Source organism: Argentina silus (assembly GCF_951799395.1).
Source record: "Argentina silus genome assembly, chromosome: 16".
Taxonomy (NCBI): Eukaryota; Metazoa; Chordata; class Actinopteri; order Argentiniformes; family Argentinidae; genus Argentina; species Argentina silus.
Genome location: NC_139670.1, coordinates 14641644 through 14659325, shown reverse-complemented (window position 1 = coordinate 14659325; position 17682 = coordinate 14641644). Strand labels below are relative to the sequence as shown.

Below are 17682 nucleotides of genomic sequence, written 5' to 3'. Positions count from 1 at the left end.
TTGCTAAAAAGTACCTAAAAAGCCTGTAGAGGTTAGTAATAGTATGATTTCACATGCAAACTTTTGGAGTGTAGAGCCGAAAGAAGAAAAAATGTACCCTTTAGAAAGTAGGGAGTTTTTTTAGGGCCACAAAGTGGAGAGTTGTTGACTGGCCAAGTCAATCTACAGATGTAAATCATATTGAACATGCATTTCATTTGCTGAAGAGGAGACTTGAGGCAAAACATCCTCAAAACAAACAACAACTGAATATGGCTGCAGTACAGGCCTGGCAGAGCACCACCAAAGAAGATACCCAGCACCTTGATTTCAAATCCAAACTTTTGGACTGTAGAGCCAAAAGAAGAAAAAATGCTTCACTGTCCCATTACTTACTCAGGGTACTGTATGTACACACATGCACGCACAGGACTTTCTGGTTAAATAAATAATATACAGAACTTCAATATTGACCGCAGCTTTGGGGAATATACTTCTCTGCCTTTATAACAACCTTTTTCAGCAGCATGCAAAATGAAAATAAAAGTCTATTTATCAGATATTGGGCTTATCCAGAGCATTTAAAGCCAAATTTACTTCATGTAAAAATAATATGAAATATCATGAAATGTGTTCAATTGTAATTACCTACATTTACATTTCTAAAGAGAATTAACTGAAACCTTCCATCAAACCAATCATTTCTCCACTTTAAAAACTCAACACGAATCATTAATAAGCTATACTGTAGGCCTACTGTTTATTAAAAGCACTAAACGTGCAAAGGAGTGTTGCATATTGCATTTCATATTGCGCAATCAAATACATCATTGCTACGTATCACTGATGATATGCAGGTGGGCATACGCAAAATCCACCAAAACGAAGGTGGATATATAGCATATACTTGGGTATCTCCTTGACTGCACCACTAGTTAAAGACATGATTTGGCTTAATCACATTCCCTTAGAATGAAACAAGGATTTGAAGTTAACCGTCCAATTAAAAATATATATACAGTACCAGTCAAAGGTTTGCACACACCTTCACATTCAATGGTTTTTCTTTATTTTTATTATTTTCTACATTGTAGATTAATATTGAAGACATAACTATGAAGGAACACATATGGAATGATGTAGTAAACAAAAAAGTGTTAAACAAACCAGAATATGGTTTATATTTTAGATTCTTCAAAGCACTCTTGGCAAGGTGTGTCCAAACTTTTGACTGGTACTGTATATCCAAATGGAAGAAGAAACGGAGCACCTCTGTGAATACATACTAAACCTGGCAGTGTCTTCACTGTTTAGAAAAATGGCAGCCGTATGAGGTTATATCGATGTGACATAGACTAGACGTCTGAGGTTTTTCTGTTGCATCTTGAGTGTGTGAGGGGTGTTCTTATCCCCATTGAAGACGCAGTCAGTCTTTTGAGACACTGCCCAAACATACTGTACATTACATAGTTCTCCTCAAACAGGGTTTGAGATGATTTGTAGCACCGATCGACCACATACATGGAACAAGGGGTTTCAAAATCTCTAAAATCAGTCTTGAATTTGTTTTTGAGGTACCTATGGGTTGCAATGGTGATCCAGCAGGCATCTGTGCGTGAGGAATTGTTCACATCTTCTCTGTGATGGGAGTCCATCATCGTGGGGTTGCCTGACGCCCATGCAAACAGAAAGTGACCCAACCCAGCTTTGGCCCACTATGACACCACTTCCTTCCTGTCCGTGGTGATGTAGTCAAGGACAGCATTGGGAACGTCCATGGTCTCGTCCTTCATAACGACAATGTCGTAAGAGTTGACGTAGGACTCTTTCCTCTCCTCTACCTGATGAAAAAGCAGATAACTATCAATATCCATCTCACAATATAGGGGCTAAAACCATCTAATATCCATTGCTGCATTGAATACAGGTGAGCAACTCACACCAGATTCAACATACGGTTTCACAAACTACAACTAAGCGCAATGTCCACTTTAAAATATGTATGTATATTGTGTGTATATTGTATGTATATTGTGTGTAAAATTTGCAATTACACACACATGCGGACACACAAATATGATGACACACATATATGATGACATGGAGAGCATAAACCCAAGTGTGCTTTCAAACTTGAGGTTCATTATTATTTTTTCTCTTCAATAACTCACATCACCTTCCAGCTTTACTGTCACAGTCATTAGAATAAATACAAAGATACCTTTAGTTACTCATTTCCACTGGTTTCTCACCTGGTCGTTGAGGAAGCCGATAGTGAGGATGTGGTCTGTGTGGGCCACCCCGTCAGCCATGGTCAGGTCTCCCAGAGAGTCCCCCAGCAGCAGCACGTTGGGCCGGTCCTGCAGCTCCCTGAAGTGGGCCGCGTGGATCAGAGCGCCCTCCCGCTTGTTGAATGTGTGTATCAGCTGGCCTTTAAACGCCCTCAGTAAACCCTGGGGGAAGACAGGGGTGGCAGAGAGAGGCTCCAACTGAAATACAAGCAAAACCATGAACCATGCCCATGCCATCCCAGGTTTGATTCCTGGGTCCAACATCTCTGTACAGCTCCCTCTACACCTATTTCTTCTCCTTCTGCCTGTCTAAATAAATGTACAAATATGAATCTCTTGTCCTTAAATGCAGGTAATGTATTGGTAGAACAATGTTGGTTACACACAGTCAAGCTGGTCTATGATAGCAGTTTTTTCATGGACACAGAAAAAGCCTATTACTGGACTGGAGAACACTTTCAATAGAGATTCTCCATTGAACTTTGGTCTTTAGTCCATGACTAGGCTTAATCTGGGTCCGGGAAACCAGCCCCATGGAATTCTAATCTGTAAAGGAACATACAAGAGAATGTGAATATTGTACATGGGGCTAGGTCTAGGATTTAGCCATTGGGAAGCCAACTCACACTCTGGTCGAAGTCCATATAGTTGGAGATGACGTGAACGTTTGGGTGGAAGACCTGGTTCTGTCTAATCACCTCCTCCAGGATGTCCCCTACCCCAGCAGAGAAGATCAACAGAGGAACCTGCTGATCCTGCAGCCTGTCGAAGAACACCTTGTAGCCCTCCCTAAAGACAAGGACAACGTAAGTAGATTGGGGTAGGGTTACTCACTGAATTCAAAACCATAGCATTAGATGTATAATGGCACACCATCATGACAGCTTACACTAGTACAATGTCATCCCACACTAATTCAAGGGAATGGGTTTTGTAGTATCATATCATCAGGTATCATTCGTCACATATCACGATAGTGGCAGATTAAATATTGAATATTTTGAAATATTTCAGGTAAAAACATATATATATTCCGCTCTTAAGGCTGACCATTCTTTGTAGGCAGGTTCTGTAGTGATCTGACCTGAGGATGGCGCTGGACTCCTTCACTGCCTGGGCTAGTAAGTCCCTCCTGATCTTCTGGTGGATCAGCAACTCATGGACTTTGGTCCACCTGTAGAGACAAGCATAGGATACTAAACTACAAAGCTGTGTATGTGCCACCTAAGCAGAGAGAATATATATTGTAACTTATATATAACTGTGTAATGATGATTTTCGGACGTTGAAAATACATGGTCAGTGCATATTTCCACATGAGAGCAACGAAGTTGAATCAAGACGGTTTAATTCAGATCGATCTGGGCTCACAATGGAAGATACATGGTCAATGTATATTTCCCATCAGAGAGCAACGAAATGGGGGTTTCGCTCCTATTTATACAGAAAGACAACAACTCTCTGTAAGCCCCCCCCCCCATACCTTATATAGCATGGTGCCAGTAAGTCTGGAGGTTGGGGAACCTTTAGGCTATGTTCCACACCTGGTTAGTATTACAAGAGAGTCGTTAAATAGTTTGCCACCAACTAAAATTCATCCTAACAAACTGTAAATGTATGGTAAATGGTAAATGTAACTTTCATATTATTGATGGATAATAGCTCAGGATCATTATAAGATGACATAATACATTATAATGCATTCAAACATGCTTATAACAAGTATTTAATGAGCTTTAAACACATTAGAACTGCATGCTCTAAGTGTTCCTTGTTACTTTCTACCAAGATGCATGATGTGAGGACCAAACAGGGGCTACTGCGGTTGGATAACAGGTACTACTAGTAATAACAAACACATTTGCTCATTCAAGCAGGAGAAAAAGGAGTACTACCAAGTTGGCACTGCCAGTCTGCCAGCCACTCACCATTCAACCATTAAGGGTAGCTTCTCCTCGACGGTACGGCCTGCGTCAATCTCTATGGGGTAGTACGTGTTCAACAGCTCCCTCATCTACAGAGAGAAAATAGGAGATAGTGAAAGGAGTGTGTGAGACTGTGAGACAGTCAGTCAGTCAGACACACAGACACACACACAGACAGACACACAAACTCTATGCATTAATAGGTCCTATTGAGATTGATAATCTCTGCAAGGGCTCCCTTGCAAAAGAGATGACTGAGAACAACAGTAGATATACCCCACCATACTCTTCCTGTGTCATTAGTGTGCTAGATACTCAAACCAGAATAAGCACTTCATTCTAGTCCTTTTGAGATTGAGTGACTGTACTCACCTTCTTCTTACAGTCGTCATTGATGAGAAGGTTGTTATTCAGAATATCTGTAAATTGGAAGGACAGCTTTATAGGACAATAGTCAGTGTAATTTTGAATAATGATAACCTTTGTTGGTCCTTTAATGTTGTGACTCTGACCCAAGCCTTGATGACTGTGACCTGTGTACTCACTATGAGTGGTGGGGCATCTCGTCCCGTTGTGGGCGAATCTGGTGAGGGTCATGTCAAAGTCAGAGATCACCTGTAGGGACAGTGCTTTGTTCAGAATCCTTGCTTCAGGTATTACACACAATATGGTCCAATTTGGGCTAATAAAATGCTATTTTGGAGGGGAGAACATAATTCTCCTAATGAATACTAGCTATGATTACTGCACCGCATACCCAATACCCATTGTTTCAGTGACTGTTAACTTGCCCTATCCCCTTGTATTGGTCATAAACTATGTTGTTTTACTCTGTACCTTAAACAGAACCCTCGAAAATGTGGTACATTCAATATGATTCATATTCAGAGTCATGGCGGTTATGGCAATTACCTGAAGGGTGCCAGGCCCGGCACGTTGCATGGCCTGGATGGTCTCCTCCACTCTTCTTCGGTCCCTCATCAGCACTGAGGACTTTGCCAGCTCTGGGATCTGTAAAGGGAAGAGCACAGGGTCACCTTCAGAAACAGACAGACCTCCACATAAACAGCGAGAGTCTCAGGTAGGGGTGGGGGATGGAAGGAGGTCAAGGAAAGGGTTGTCTGGTCTAGAGTAAGTAGGCTATGATGTAAGGCTTTACACACAAAAGATGTACAAAATATTAGCCTACTGTAATGAAGCTTCACAAAACGTTATCAATGACATTCATATCAATAAAGTTGCATCTTGATAAAGGCTTTGTGGTGTGGGTGATAATATAAGTTGCTGTACTTAAATTCTAATGAACAGAATCAATTAGTGAGGCTAAATATTTCTAAGGAGGGTGGAAATATTTTCATATCCCAACGCAGAGGGTACTAGACCATTCTGAATTGCAATGTTTCAAGAACCATATCCTGTTCTCACACCATCACATCACAAACATTTTTACAGCCTGAATATCCCAAGCATGCACTATTGCTATTTAACTGCAGGGGGTGCAAAGGACCAACCTAGGACAAAGCTAAGCCTTGCACCAAACTGAGAACCAAATGATCAGTCTGGTCCAAGGCAAATAACACACTGTGGTTAGTTCGGTTGTTAGTTGTTACATCCACCATCACTCTAAACCCAAGTTACTCATGCATCATTCTAAACTACATGCAGAGTTGATTGCCCTAATTCATTTATCAACGACAGAACCCTTTCTGTAGTCGACTAGGTTTACAGAACATTCTTCTTTTATTAGGAGGGATTTCCTACTGTACCAAGACAAAGCACTAAAACACCATTACTTATATAGGAGAGAGGGTAATACAGTTCTTCCAAATCTGGGTAGCTTCATCGGATTTATCAATTTAATTGACCCCTTGTTGGCTTGACTAATTGCCCCCTTTCAAAACATATTGTTAATCACTAATAATATGCATATTCTTAATTCCTTGAAAGGACAAAGACTGACACCAAAAGACAGACAAGGACATGCAGCTATTGTATATCAGATCAGGTGGATTTGGATTAATTAACTCTAAAGGAAGGCATGGAGAAATCAGTAGACGAGGTTGGGAGGATTCGACAGAACAGAAAGCCATCTGACCTCATACTTTGTCAGCTGGTGCCAGATTGCTAGGGCAGTCCGCACCGGCATATATATCCAGGGGATGTGGTATATCTGGGTATAGAACCGGGGAGAGAAGATTAACTTGGATTACCAGCGAAGGAGAAAGACCTATAGCACCCAGTTCCTGAAGTTGCACAGCAGAGGAAAAACAGAATTCTTAGGATATACTTCAGTATATATATATAGTTCATTATCCTGTAAATTGTGAATAAACTAGGATAGTAAGACAACAGAGCAGAATGCTTTGACCACCAAGTCCTTGAGACATACATTTGTGTGTGTGTGTGTGTGTGTGTGTATGTGTGTGTACATTTGGAGAATAGCTGTGATTTAACATGTAGGTTTAAATAGGGAATTGTATTCGGCGGTTAGTGTGCCCCTGGAATAGTAGCTAGTGTGCCCCTGGACCAATTGCCTGAAGGTGTGAAATATGACCATATCAAGTTAAATGTGTTGAGATTATTTATATCTGAAATACATTGCGGCATTATTGCGTTGTGTTCATTCAAATTCGAAATAATCTGGTACATAAACAACCGTAGCTAGCTAACCAACATTGCATGCTAAGACTGTATTGCTGAAAAGCTAACTAGCTAAGCAAGATGTTTCTCCATAGAAATAGATCGGTTTCTCTCTGGGTAAGCTAAATGAGTGAAACCTATCATTTCCCCTGTCTTTTATTGTAACAATAGGGTTGGCCAGCAATAGAATCACAATAGCTAGCTATGTATTCATTTGACTGCATGGATGCCAAACTCCTGACTAATTCAGCTGGCAGATTAAGACCAATGAATGAATAGAAATATGTATCCCTAGCTGTCAGGAAAGGCTAAAAGCTAGCAAAACACTCACCATTTTTAGGCGTATAAGAGAAACAAGTGGCTAAAATAGAGAATAGATATGCCTCTGCAAGACATGAAAGAAAGGCTGCGATAGATAACGATGATGTATCTATCTTGCAGTAGACGTGCCAATTAGATGTTGTTAGCAACAGCTTGGTAGCCAATGTTTACATTTAACAGGGGAACATTGTTGCACTTGCAACACTCCTACTTGAGCAAAAAATAACTGAAGTCTGTGGTTCCGGGGGCACTTTTTGTTCCTATATGATGCAAATGGTGTACTGTTGAATAACTGTATTTGGCAAAAAAAAAACTGAAAAAAATATAGCTCTATAGAAATAATTTATTTTAAAAAACTCTTTCTATGTGTAAGACATCTCTCTCTGTCCATGCATGTTTCCATGGTAAATCTATGACTGCTTTGCATCCACAGAGAATTGGACATGCCATTGTGATGTATAAATACATAGAAACTCTAGAACTGGAACTCAACAGACTTGTCTCTATCATATCAAACATTTCACAAACAACAAATTGTCTGATGAGCACATATTGGAGGAGTCTACCAAATCTTCAACTTGAATTTCAAAAGTGCAACATGGACAAGACTATGAGTGCCATGCCCTGCAACATTTTAAATGAGCTACGCTTGGAAGGGAAACTCTGTGATGTGGTCATCAAAGTCGAGGGAGTTGTGTTTAGCGCCCACAAAAATATCCTATGTGGATGCAGCTCGTATTTCCGGTAAGGCCTACATGATAATTCATCATTAATCATGTTGATAATGAGTAGGCCTAGTAATTACTTCCTGATAACACATGTACATTTAATTCTATTTAATATATATGAGGATCAGTGACTAGTTGTCTAATTCCCTAGAATTTTTCCATGAAACCATTTAGCCTAACCATAGAAGAGAAAGCACTAACTATTCAGCACTCAATTAGTTGTTTGTATATTTTCCTCTCCACACAGTGCTCTGTTCACCAGCGTCTGGAACAACTCAGAGAAGCATGTGTACACAATCCCTGGTATCTCCCCAGAGATGATGGAGATTATCATTGAGTACGCCTACACACGATCTCTCCCAGTCACAGCAGACAATGTAGAGCTGCTCCTGGAAGCAGCTGACCAGTTCTGCATCCTGGGTATTGTGCAGGCTTGCTGTGACTTCCTAGAGAGCCAGCTGTGTCTGGAGAACTGCATCGGCATCTGCAAGTTTGCAGAATTCTACTCTTGCACCGAGCTGCGGCGAAAGGCATTTTTCTTCATCCTTCATCACTTTGAAGAGATCATTGGCGCCTCTCAGGAGTTCCTGGAGCTGTCATTGGCCCAGCTCTGCGACTTCATTGAGAAGGACAACCTGAATGTGAGACAGGAGGACGTTGTGTTTGAGGCCATCCTTCGGTGGATCAACCATGCTCCTTCCAGACGCAAGCACTCAATCGCTGTGCTGTTGCCCAAGGTGATGGTCTTCTTAGTCAAACGGTCACGGTCATATCTAGGTGATACAAGCTTGTAGTGATAGATCAAAGATCGTCAACCTCTTGTTCCTGTACAATTGTTGGGTATTACTGGTCAGAGAGACCACAAATACAAGAGCATGATGTAAGACAAATCTTCGAGGCTATCTGGATCACTTTGACAAGTGTTCCACAGAAACCGTTTTGTAATAAACCTTTCTGTGTCTATCTGACTAGGTGCGAATGGCCTTGATGAACCCAGACTACTTCATTAACAAAGTGAAGACCAACTCACTGGTGAAGGATAGCCATGAGTGTAAACCCATCATCCTCAAAGCCCTGAAGGCCTTGTACGAACTCAACATGAATGGGCCCTCCAACTTCAATAACCCACTGTCCCGCCCTCGTCTGCCCTGCACCATCCTATTGGCTATTGGGGGCTGGAGTGAAGGCAGCCCAACCAATGCCATCGAGGCGTATGACACGAGGGCCGACCGTTGGGTTAAGGTGGCACAGGAGGAGGGCCCCCGGGCTTACCATGGTGCTGCGTACCTCAATGGCTTTGTCTACTGCATTGGCGGTTTTGACAATGTAGACTACTTCAACAACGTACGCAAGTTCAACCCCATCACACGTACCTGGCACCAGGTGGCGCCCATGCACTCACGGCGATGCTATGTCAGTGTGACAGTGCTGGATGGCCACATTTACGCCGTAGGTGGCTTTGATGGCTATGGGCGCCTCAACACTGCAGAGCGCTATGAGCCAGAGACAAACCAGTGGACCCTCATAGCTTCAATGCACGAGAAGAGGAGTGACTCCAGTGCTGCCACACTTTATGACAAGGTTAGGCAAGAGCTAAAGGCTGAGACACATAAGTACATGCCTTATTATACTGAAAACTAATTCTACAAGTCTTAAGCTGTGTGACCATTCAAGTTGAATCACCTGTTCCTAAGAAACATGCTAAGGACAAAGGTACACTCATGTAGATAAGTAGGGGTGTGAATCATCTGGGCTTATCTGGCATTCAGGTCTACATCTGTGGAGGCTTCAGTGGGAACGAGTGCTTGTTCAACGCAGAGAGCTACTGTCCAAAGACCAACCAGTGGACCCTGATTGCTCCCATGAGAAGTCGACGCAGTGGTGTCGGTGTCATTGCTTTCCACAACCAGCTCTATGCGGTAAGTAAGGCCTACATTCAACACCAGTTGGGTCAAGTCAGAGCAGTACATGTGTTTAATACCCTGGCTACTGTCCCTTTAAGAAAGGGCCACCCTTGGAATGTGATTTATGGTTTGGTCCCTATAATCAAAGTACATCAGTCATTCCCAGATGTCACAGGGAAAGCTTAATTCAAAATTTTAAAAAGGGACAATAGAAAATGCACTTGAAGCATTGAGATGATGACCTTGGTGAGGATGGCGCATGGTTCTTCACCGATTGCAGTGGAAAACTCTACCTCTTGAACAGATGGATGCATTTATAAGACAATCACCTCAATATTGTAAAAGTCAGTTACATTTGGAAGGAGAGGCTTTCTTTAGTCAGGCATTACATTTTATCATTCATTGTCGCTATGTACAATGCATTTACTGACCTTTTTAACATTTAAAGAGATGTTGGGTGAATTAAGATTTATTATATCATGCTGTTAATTATTTGACTAATAGTTATCATTTGTTTTAAAACAAATTAAATTAATTTGGCGTCACTCACATGGTTAATTAACTATTTTGCTAAAATTTGCTTTCATACCCAACCAACCAACCAGCTTAGTGTTTCCTCTTATAGGTTGGTGGTTTTGACGGTGCCAACCGACTGAAGACTGCCGAGGTCTACAACCCCCTGATCAACAGCTGGCGGACCTTGCCCACTATGTTCAACCCACGCAGCAACTTTGGCATGGAGGTGGTGGACGACCTGCTCTTCGTGGTGGGGGGTTTCAACGGTTTGAGCACCACCACCAACGTGGAGTGCTATGACGAAAAGGCAGATGAGTGGTATGACGCCCACGACATGGCGACATTCCGAAGTGCCCTCAGCTGCTGTGTGGTGCACGACCTGCCCAACGTGGCACAGTACGCTGTCCCCCGCGACACCCCACTGTCTCACCCAGAAGGAGTGAAGACAGCCCTCAGCTGCAAACTGTCTGCATGACCAACCCTAATGTACCTTCCTCCTAGGTCTCCTTCAAAAGTACATTCTCTTGATAATAACTTTTGGATTTGGAAAAAAAACAAAGATTTAACTAATTTTAGCCACATGACGCTCAGGATATAATACTTATTAAATGGTTTTGATGTAAAACATCAGATTTGGGTTGTAGAATATCATGCATCACACGGTTTGTTTTTACAGATGACATCAGGTATAGTTATAGTCATGAAATATATTTTTATTGCAAATGATTGTATACTCAGAGTTTGTTGTGCTTTACAGCAAATACACAGAAATCAAAATGTCTTTACACTTTCAAACTAGGCCTACTGTACAAGAGTGAATGCAATGGGAATGAATATCTACAGTAGACACAAATCCTCTCTCTGTATTTATGTGAGAGGAACAACTATTATATCAATAAAGAAGGATTGACTGCTTTGGACTTGGTAACCAACTCACCAAGACAATGAAATTCCAGTATTGAATCAAAGCATCATAACAATCAGTACAGATGTTTACCCCCTTCTGGTTCACTCAAATCTAAGCAACTATTCAAGATGTGCATGGTTTCACATGGACAGTATGATCTGAATCAACAGCATTGTTAACTTATTTACATCAAAATGATTGTGAGGTACTGTAATCAAAATGGTGTTGAGGAATGTATCGCATTGCACCAGACAACCGGTGACAATGGTTTTACAGAGCTTAATAAATCTCACAAGATACACAGCCACAGTATACCTCAATAAGCACAGGAAATACACAAAATTAACTGAACATTGTCACAAAGCACTGATTGAGTTTAGACCAGAGTTTAGAGTTTTTTCAGAGTGACCGAATCAATGTTAAACACCATTTCCGGAACATACAAGTTACAAAGCTACCAGAAAAATCTTCTCTGCACACAATACCAAAGCAAAGATAGGTGGTAAGCACACAAATGGAATGCTAATAAAGGTTTCATCACAACTGTAAGAAATGAGAAAACAAAACACTGTGGCTTGAGTTTGAGTTGAATGGAAAGAACTGCTCATTGAATACCAGCATAGGACAGTTTCTAATATGTGTCATGAAAATTCCTGTACATTTAGTAGGGTATGGTATGTTTCATACCATAGATCTGGTTCCAGATCTACTGTATTGGCCAACCCTGTCGTTGTCATGGCAACCATCTGGGTGCAGCGGTAGTCAAAAGAGTAGTGTAAAGAACATACAGACTTAGGACTAGGCTGGGTGTTACTCCAGGAGCTGTGATGTGCCTTCCCCTGAGATAGTGGGGCCATATAGTTATAACTGAATGAGGAATTCATGAAATTCTAATTAAGTGGGGATACAATTCTATTTGTGCACAAAAATGTTTTGAGGATTATGCTTTGCGGGCCTTATGCTGGAATGTAAGCTAAACTGGCCAGTTCGGTTCACAAGCAAAGCAAATGTATGCCTATTCAAGAGTTGTCAAGTTAGATTGAGAATGTTACAATATAGGAATGTTATGCCTGACAGGGTGGATCCATTGATTCATAAGAACATATTCATATGAAATTACTGTAAATATGAGTGCACGTTACAGAGGAAAAAGGAGAGAAATTTTCAAATTGAGTGCTTTTTAGTTCTCTCCTCTTCTCTATAGTGCAGATTGAAACAACAAACAAATATTTGATGTGTTATTAATCCCTTTTCAACATTCACATTCAATTAGACATATTATCATACGAAACATTATGAGATGTAAATAGTGCAAAACAAAGAGATGAAGCAAGAGAAGGGAGTCATAACAAAGCTTTGTTCTCTACAGTGTAAGAAATGTAGATTAAGACTGGGCTAAATCTTAGCTCATTGTCTTAAGCACATTTTCACCTCATCTGTTGTCTGGGCTAAAGCTACAATGACTACATACACCACCGGCATGTTCTTCTCAACTGCATAAAGGTGGTCATGGAGGCCATCATAGTGGCAAATGGAATGTCAGTTTATGTTATTTATAAACTCAATTTGGAAAATCTAGATTCTGCAACTCCATGTACTGACAGAGGCTTAAGATAAGGCAAATTCTAAGTAAGGCCAAAAGCAAATTGTATCATTCTGGAAAGGATACATGGTTAAATTACATAAATATGTCTTCTTTTTTTTACAAGATGTACCATTGTCTGGTCTATACATAATTAAATACACATTGTCTCATCTCCCACTCCCTCTCTTTTAAACCTGAGCCAGTTCAATCCCTCACCGACACAATTGTAAGACTTTATATGAAGCAAAATGAACAAACCGAATATTCAGCAGGACAGTGCTAGCAATGAACGCCAAATGCTGCCCAGAGACGATGGGAGTATAACTCAGCACTCGATCTGTGACTGCAGCTGCCTGCGCAGGGTGAGTGTGCGACGGTGCAGCTGCTGCATCTGTTGCATGCGGTCCCGCTGCCGCGCCAGGTTCTGAGGCATGGGGTAGCGCTGGCAGCCGTAGAGGAAGCGGTAAGGGATGCGCACGTGGCAGGCGGTGGCGCGGCAGCGTGGCTGGGGCATGGGCGGCAGCAGCATCCAACGCTTCCTCTCGGCGCAGTAGCGGTACGCCTCCTTACGGTACTGCTTGTCCACGTCGTCGCTGTTCTTCCAGCCGCCGATGATGAAGACGTCCTCGCCCAGGTAGCAGATGGCGGCGCCCTCGATGCTGGTCACCTCCGGCGGCAGGCTCTCCAGGATGTCGTCGGAGATGCGGGCGCTGATCTTCTGCCGCGCCTCCTCGTCCTGCACCGGGTAGCTTTTGGGGCAGCAGGAGGCGGTGTGGTAGAAGTTGGTGGGTGCCACGGCCATCTGGAAGAGACAGTAATTGTCGATCAGCGGTAGGGAGTCCACTTCTTGCCACTGGCGGCTCTCTGTGTCGTAGCGCGTGGTGACCGTCTTCAGCCCGTCCTCGTTGTCCGTGTCCACGGGCGTGCGGGCCGTCACGTACATGTAACGGTCTTCCACGCTCACCGCCTTCACGTCGCGCAGGATCTTCGGCGCCGACTCCAAGTTGTGCCACTTGTCCTGCTCCGCTTCGTACACGCTCACGTCCTTGAAGCCCGGGCTGAAGTTGCCGTGGCCGCCGACGCTGTAGAGGATGTTCTTGATGCAGGTGAGGCCGAAGGAGTGCTTGCGCGTGGTCAGGTTGCTCACCTGCTCCCAGGTGTTGCGGTTGGGGTTGTAGCGCTCCACTGTCTTCGCGAAGCCGGGCTCCATGGAGCCCGCCACATAGACGTGGGAGTCTGTGGCCGCGATGGCGTGGCCGTCCAGGTGGTTGTGGATATGCGGCAGGTTGACCCAGCGGTCCTCATACACAAAGTAACCGACACACTCGCTCAGGTAGTCGCCCCCCTCCGACACCCCGCCCACCACCATGATCACGTCCATGTTCTGTCCAAAGCGGGGCTGGAAGGCCGCCATGTAGGAAGCCCAGAACTCCAGGTCAGCGGACTTGAGGTTCTCAAAGCGAATGGCGTGGCCCTCAACCGCCTCAGACACCAGCTGCAGGCAGGCAGCGTTGTTGATCACCAGGGGCTCCTTCTTGACCACCCGCGTCAGGTAGGTGGGCATGATCTGGGGCAGCCTGAGGAGCCGGAACAGCTCCTCAAAGTACTTCTCTCTCTCCTCGCTGTTTCGCTGGACCCATTTAACGATAGCGTCGAAGAGCACCTCTTCAGAGTCCACAGTGATCTCACCGTCGGACAGCCAGTCCCTCACCAGGTGAAAAGGGAGCGTGTAGAACTCCTCGTCCTGGATGACCTTGTGAAAGTTACGTCTGATCATGTCGGCAGCGCGCAGGGCCAGCTGGTCCAGGGTGTACATGTGAGCCAGGCTGTGCACCGCTACACAGTTGGTCAGGCTCAGCTTCTTCTTCAGGAACTCACCACAGAAGTCCTTCAGTTGCACGAGTAGGAACCTGAAACAGTGAACAACACTGAAACATCACACAATCACAGGACACAGCTAATACCCAGAATAACAAAAGGCTATGCGTGACGTTCCAGTTTGACCCAGTGGTGGTTGAATGGTCTATATTTCAAATTATATTATAATTTAGAAAAACAGGGCAGCATTCAATCTCTTAAAATCCCGATCAGTCCATGGAAGCAACGTACATTACAGAGTGGGTTGGGCATGTTGAAACGTCTTCCGGGTTTATTCAGTTTATAAATATCCTTATATGAGAGGTCGCTCACAAATAAAATCAAACATTATTAATAATGAAATGGTGCATGTTATTCAGGCTACGTATGCAATGCAGACAATGATGGATAGAGATAATAAATAAATGGCGTTCAGTTTATGCTGCTGTTTCAAGGTTCGAATTGTGCCGCAGCATAATGACAATTAGGTTACCTGTCAGCAAGTTCCAGTACTTCGTGAACATTGGCAGTGCTGACTCGTATTTCCCCAGTGTACATGAACTGTATAACGCTTTCCACTGTCTCTGGATCGGGCCCTGTTTCAGAACTCCATTCTTTCATGTCCACCCGCCCGGACTGAGACTCGGAAAACTGGCCTCCCAGAAGCGGTGTGAAATAGTCCGTAGCCGCGGCCAGAACCGAACGGTGGGCAGAGAACTCACAACTTTGTACTCTCTCGCTAGCTGTCCCGCTGCTGAAGGCCAAGGTAACGTCGCAGAACAACCCGGTCTTCCTCTGCTCGTTCTGCCGACGAGACAGCTCCGAGCAGTGGGTTGAAGATGTAAACTCCTCGGCCTCCTCCGACTCTCCGTCCCCAGCTAGGGCACTGGGTGTGCTGGTTCCACTGCCACCGCCTCGGTTCGCCTCCTCCGGGTTTGGTGCTGCGGCTGCCATGTCGGCAGAAGTTGGTTTCAATTTCAAAATAATGTTACTTATTAGCTTTGGTAAGCAGTCGCATACAACACAAGTAAACAAACACTCCAATATGGACATGCGTAGTTGATGACAGCGCTCAGTCGGAGTTGTGACGTTGCACCACCAAATGAGGGGTGCGTTCAGAATGAGGAAACGGTGCTCCACCAATTAGCCTACAGTGATATTGTAGATAGATTGAATTGGCTATAGGCATTCAAGACAGGTATTTAAGTATGGTATTTACATTTAGGTAATTAATTCGAATTATTAGGAGTGCAATTAGTGCAAAAACCTGTATAGTCGACTTCAGCTAGTTCGGAATTAAATATATATTCACTCTTCAACCAAATGTCTATGAATAACCATACCTTCACTCTAGAGTCTAGACCATATACCTTCACTCTCATGCCATACTTTGTACATCCATATCCCGGTTATAGCAACATGCAGCAGACACATTTTCCAACATGGAAGGAGATGAGGTCCAATTTGGGGCCACAAGCCGATTGGACAATGTGTGGATACCAGCGCCATAGTTTGATTTGCTACAGCAGGTAAATACAAGGTGCCTTGTAGTGTTTGCATGTGAATGCCTTCGAGACCAACTCCTGGCTTTATTGCCCCAGAGGCTGTGGCTGTCCCAACCGATTATATATACCAGTGGTCCCAGCCTGTCCCTGTCCCAACCAATGATATATACCAGTTGTCCCTGCCTCAACCAATGATATATACACCAGTGATCCCAGTCTGTCCTTGTCCCAACCAATGATATATATCAGTGGTCTCAGCCTGTCCCTGTCCCAACCAATGATATATACCAGTGGTCCCAGTCTGTCCTTGTCCCAACCAATGATATATACCAGTGGTCTCAGCCTGTCCCAACCAATGATATATACCAGTGGTCCCAGTCTGTCCTTGTCCCAACCAATGATACATACCAGTGGTCTCAGCCTGTCCCTGTCACAACCAATGATATATACCAGTGGTCCCAGTCTGTCCTTGTCCCAACCAATGATACATACCAGTGGTCTCAGCCTGTCCCTGTCCCAACCAATGATATATACCAGTGGTCCCTGTCTGTCCTTGTCCCAACCAATTATATATACCATTGGTCAGAGCCCAGAAGCTGTCGCTGTCCCAACCTGTCCCTCCCCCGACCATGATCAGAAGACAACTACTGGCTACACTGCACTAGTTGCGCCGAGGTAGATATGGTACTTGTAAGCTATAACTTCAATAGTCTAATTCCTTCCTATGCATCTTCGAACGCATCAATAACTGGGGAATGACTGGAAGAAAGACAAGTGTCATCAAATGGACAGTGTCATCATCGCTCTGTTCTCTCACGCTCTCAGAATAAGGAAAACAGAGCTGAAGAAAAATAGCTACCAGCTCCACACTACCACCTGTACTACAGGTACAGTACTGTGTCAATAGGAGAGGGGCCTTGTTGGGGTAGGGTGTCAGAGAGAGTGCGGTATCTGAGGGTCTAAGTCAGAGTTCTGTCTCACCTTCACAGGAGTCAAGGGAGGATCGGGCCATGCAGAGGGCAGATGATTGGGTCCATGAGAATAAAGAAAAACTGACTCTCCTTTGCTACATGGGTACACCACAGCCGTGCAGAACGAGTGTGGTAACCAATGACACGACACAACCTTGAACACACAGCATACCTCATGCAGCCCCTCTCTCATTGCATTACTGTCACATAAAGGGGGTTGAATGTTCTCATTGTTCTGTCTGTCCACACAGAACATTCTCCTTGTTGAGGAGGGGAGATGGGACTAGCTCCCTGTTGATCTTGTTTAAATGCATTTTACAATGTAAATCTGTAATTTGGGGATATTTTGGATATTTTCTTCTCCACTTTCACTGGTCATTGGTGAGACGTAGGAGCTGCGTCTAAACGGGGATGAGGCTTTTGACAAAGCCCAGGTATGTGGAGAGAACATCTGCACACTGCATGCATGTCATGGTCAGTTTGCTGTCAATGTGGACTCTCACTCAGGTTGTTGCGTTGTCAGAGGCTGTAGGCCACCCTGGACTCTGTGCTG

General features: G+C 43.8%; 3 protein-coding genes across 3 annotated transcripts; 1 reads left to right on the top strand and 2 right to left on the bottom strand.

Annotated features, from left to right (window-relative positions):
- Positions 1 to 1568: 1568 nt before the first annotated feature.
- Positions 1569 to 7240, bottom strand: LOC310816805 (7-methylguanosine phosphate-specific 5'-nucleotidase-like). Its single transcript, XM_083687110.1, has 10 exons — positions 7167 to 7240; positions 6291 to 6365; positions 5108 to 5206; positions 4741 to 4810; positions 4568 to 4614; positions 4199 to 4284; positions 3355 to 3444; positions 2897 to 3059; positions 2232 to 2432; positions 1569 to 1820 (listed from the first exon to the last, which is right to left on the bottom strand). The coding sequence occupies exons 1-10, from the start codon at positions 7167 to 7169 to the stop codon at positions 1695 to 1697; spliced, it is 960 nt and encodes a 319-aa protein (XP_083543236.1). The 5' UTR covers positions 7170 to 7240; the 3' UTR covers positions 1569 to 1694.
- A 526-nt stretch (positions 7241 to 7766) lies between these two features.
- Positions 7767 to 10779, top strand: LOC310817562 (kelch-like protein 10; the record flags this gene model as incomplete). The annotated part of the gene is made up of 5 exons (XM_083688198.1): positions 7767 to 7900; positions 8132 to 8621; positions 8857 to 9465; positions 9654 to 9803; positions 10414 to 10779. 5 exons carry the CDS (start codon positions 7767 to 7769, stop codon positions 10777 to 10779), a joined length of 1749 nt encoding a protein of 582 aa, XP_083544324.1.
- A 228-nt stretch (positions 10780 to 11007) lies between these two features.
- On the bottom strand, positions 11008 to 15708 carry LOC310817424 (kelch-like protein 11). The gene is made up of 2 exons (XM_083688004.1): positions 15147 to 15708; positions 11008 to 14706 (listed from the first exon to the last, which is right to left on the bottom strand). The coding sequence occupies exons 1-2, from the start codon at positions 15704 to 15706 to the stop codon at positions 13122 to 13124; spliced, it is 2145 nt and encodes a 714-aa protein (XP_083544130.1). The 5' UTR covers positions 15707 to 15708; the 3' UTR covers positions 11008 to 13121.
- Between the last annotated feature and the right edge of the window lie 1974 nt (positions 15709 to 17682).

Excerpts from the sequence above, each read along its gene's own strand:
- LOC310816805 (XM_083687110.1), bottom strand. Across the intron at positions 4,811-5,107 it reads CCGGGCCTGGCACCCTTCAG|GTGATCTCTGACTTTGACAT; the intron begins GTAATTGCCATA and ends CTGTCCCTACAG. Across the intron at positions 1,821-2,231 it reads TCGGCTTCCTCAACGACCAG|GTAGAGGAGAGGAAAGAGTC; the intron begins GTGAGAAACCAG and ends CTTTTTCATCAG.
- LOC310817424 (XM_083688004.1), bottom strand. The coding sequence starts at position 15,706 with ATGTCCATATTGGAGTGTTTGTTTACTTGTGTTGTATGCGACTGCTTA. Across the intron at positions 14,707-15,146 it reads GTACTGGAACTTGCTGACAG|GTTCCTACTCGTGCAACTGA; the intron begins GTAACCTAATTG and ends TCACTGTTTCAG.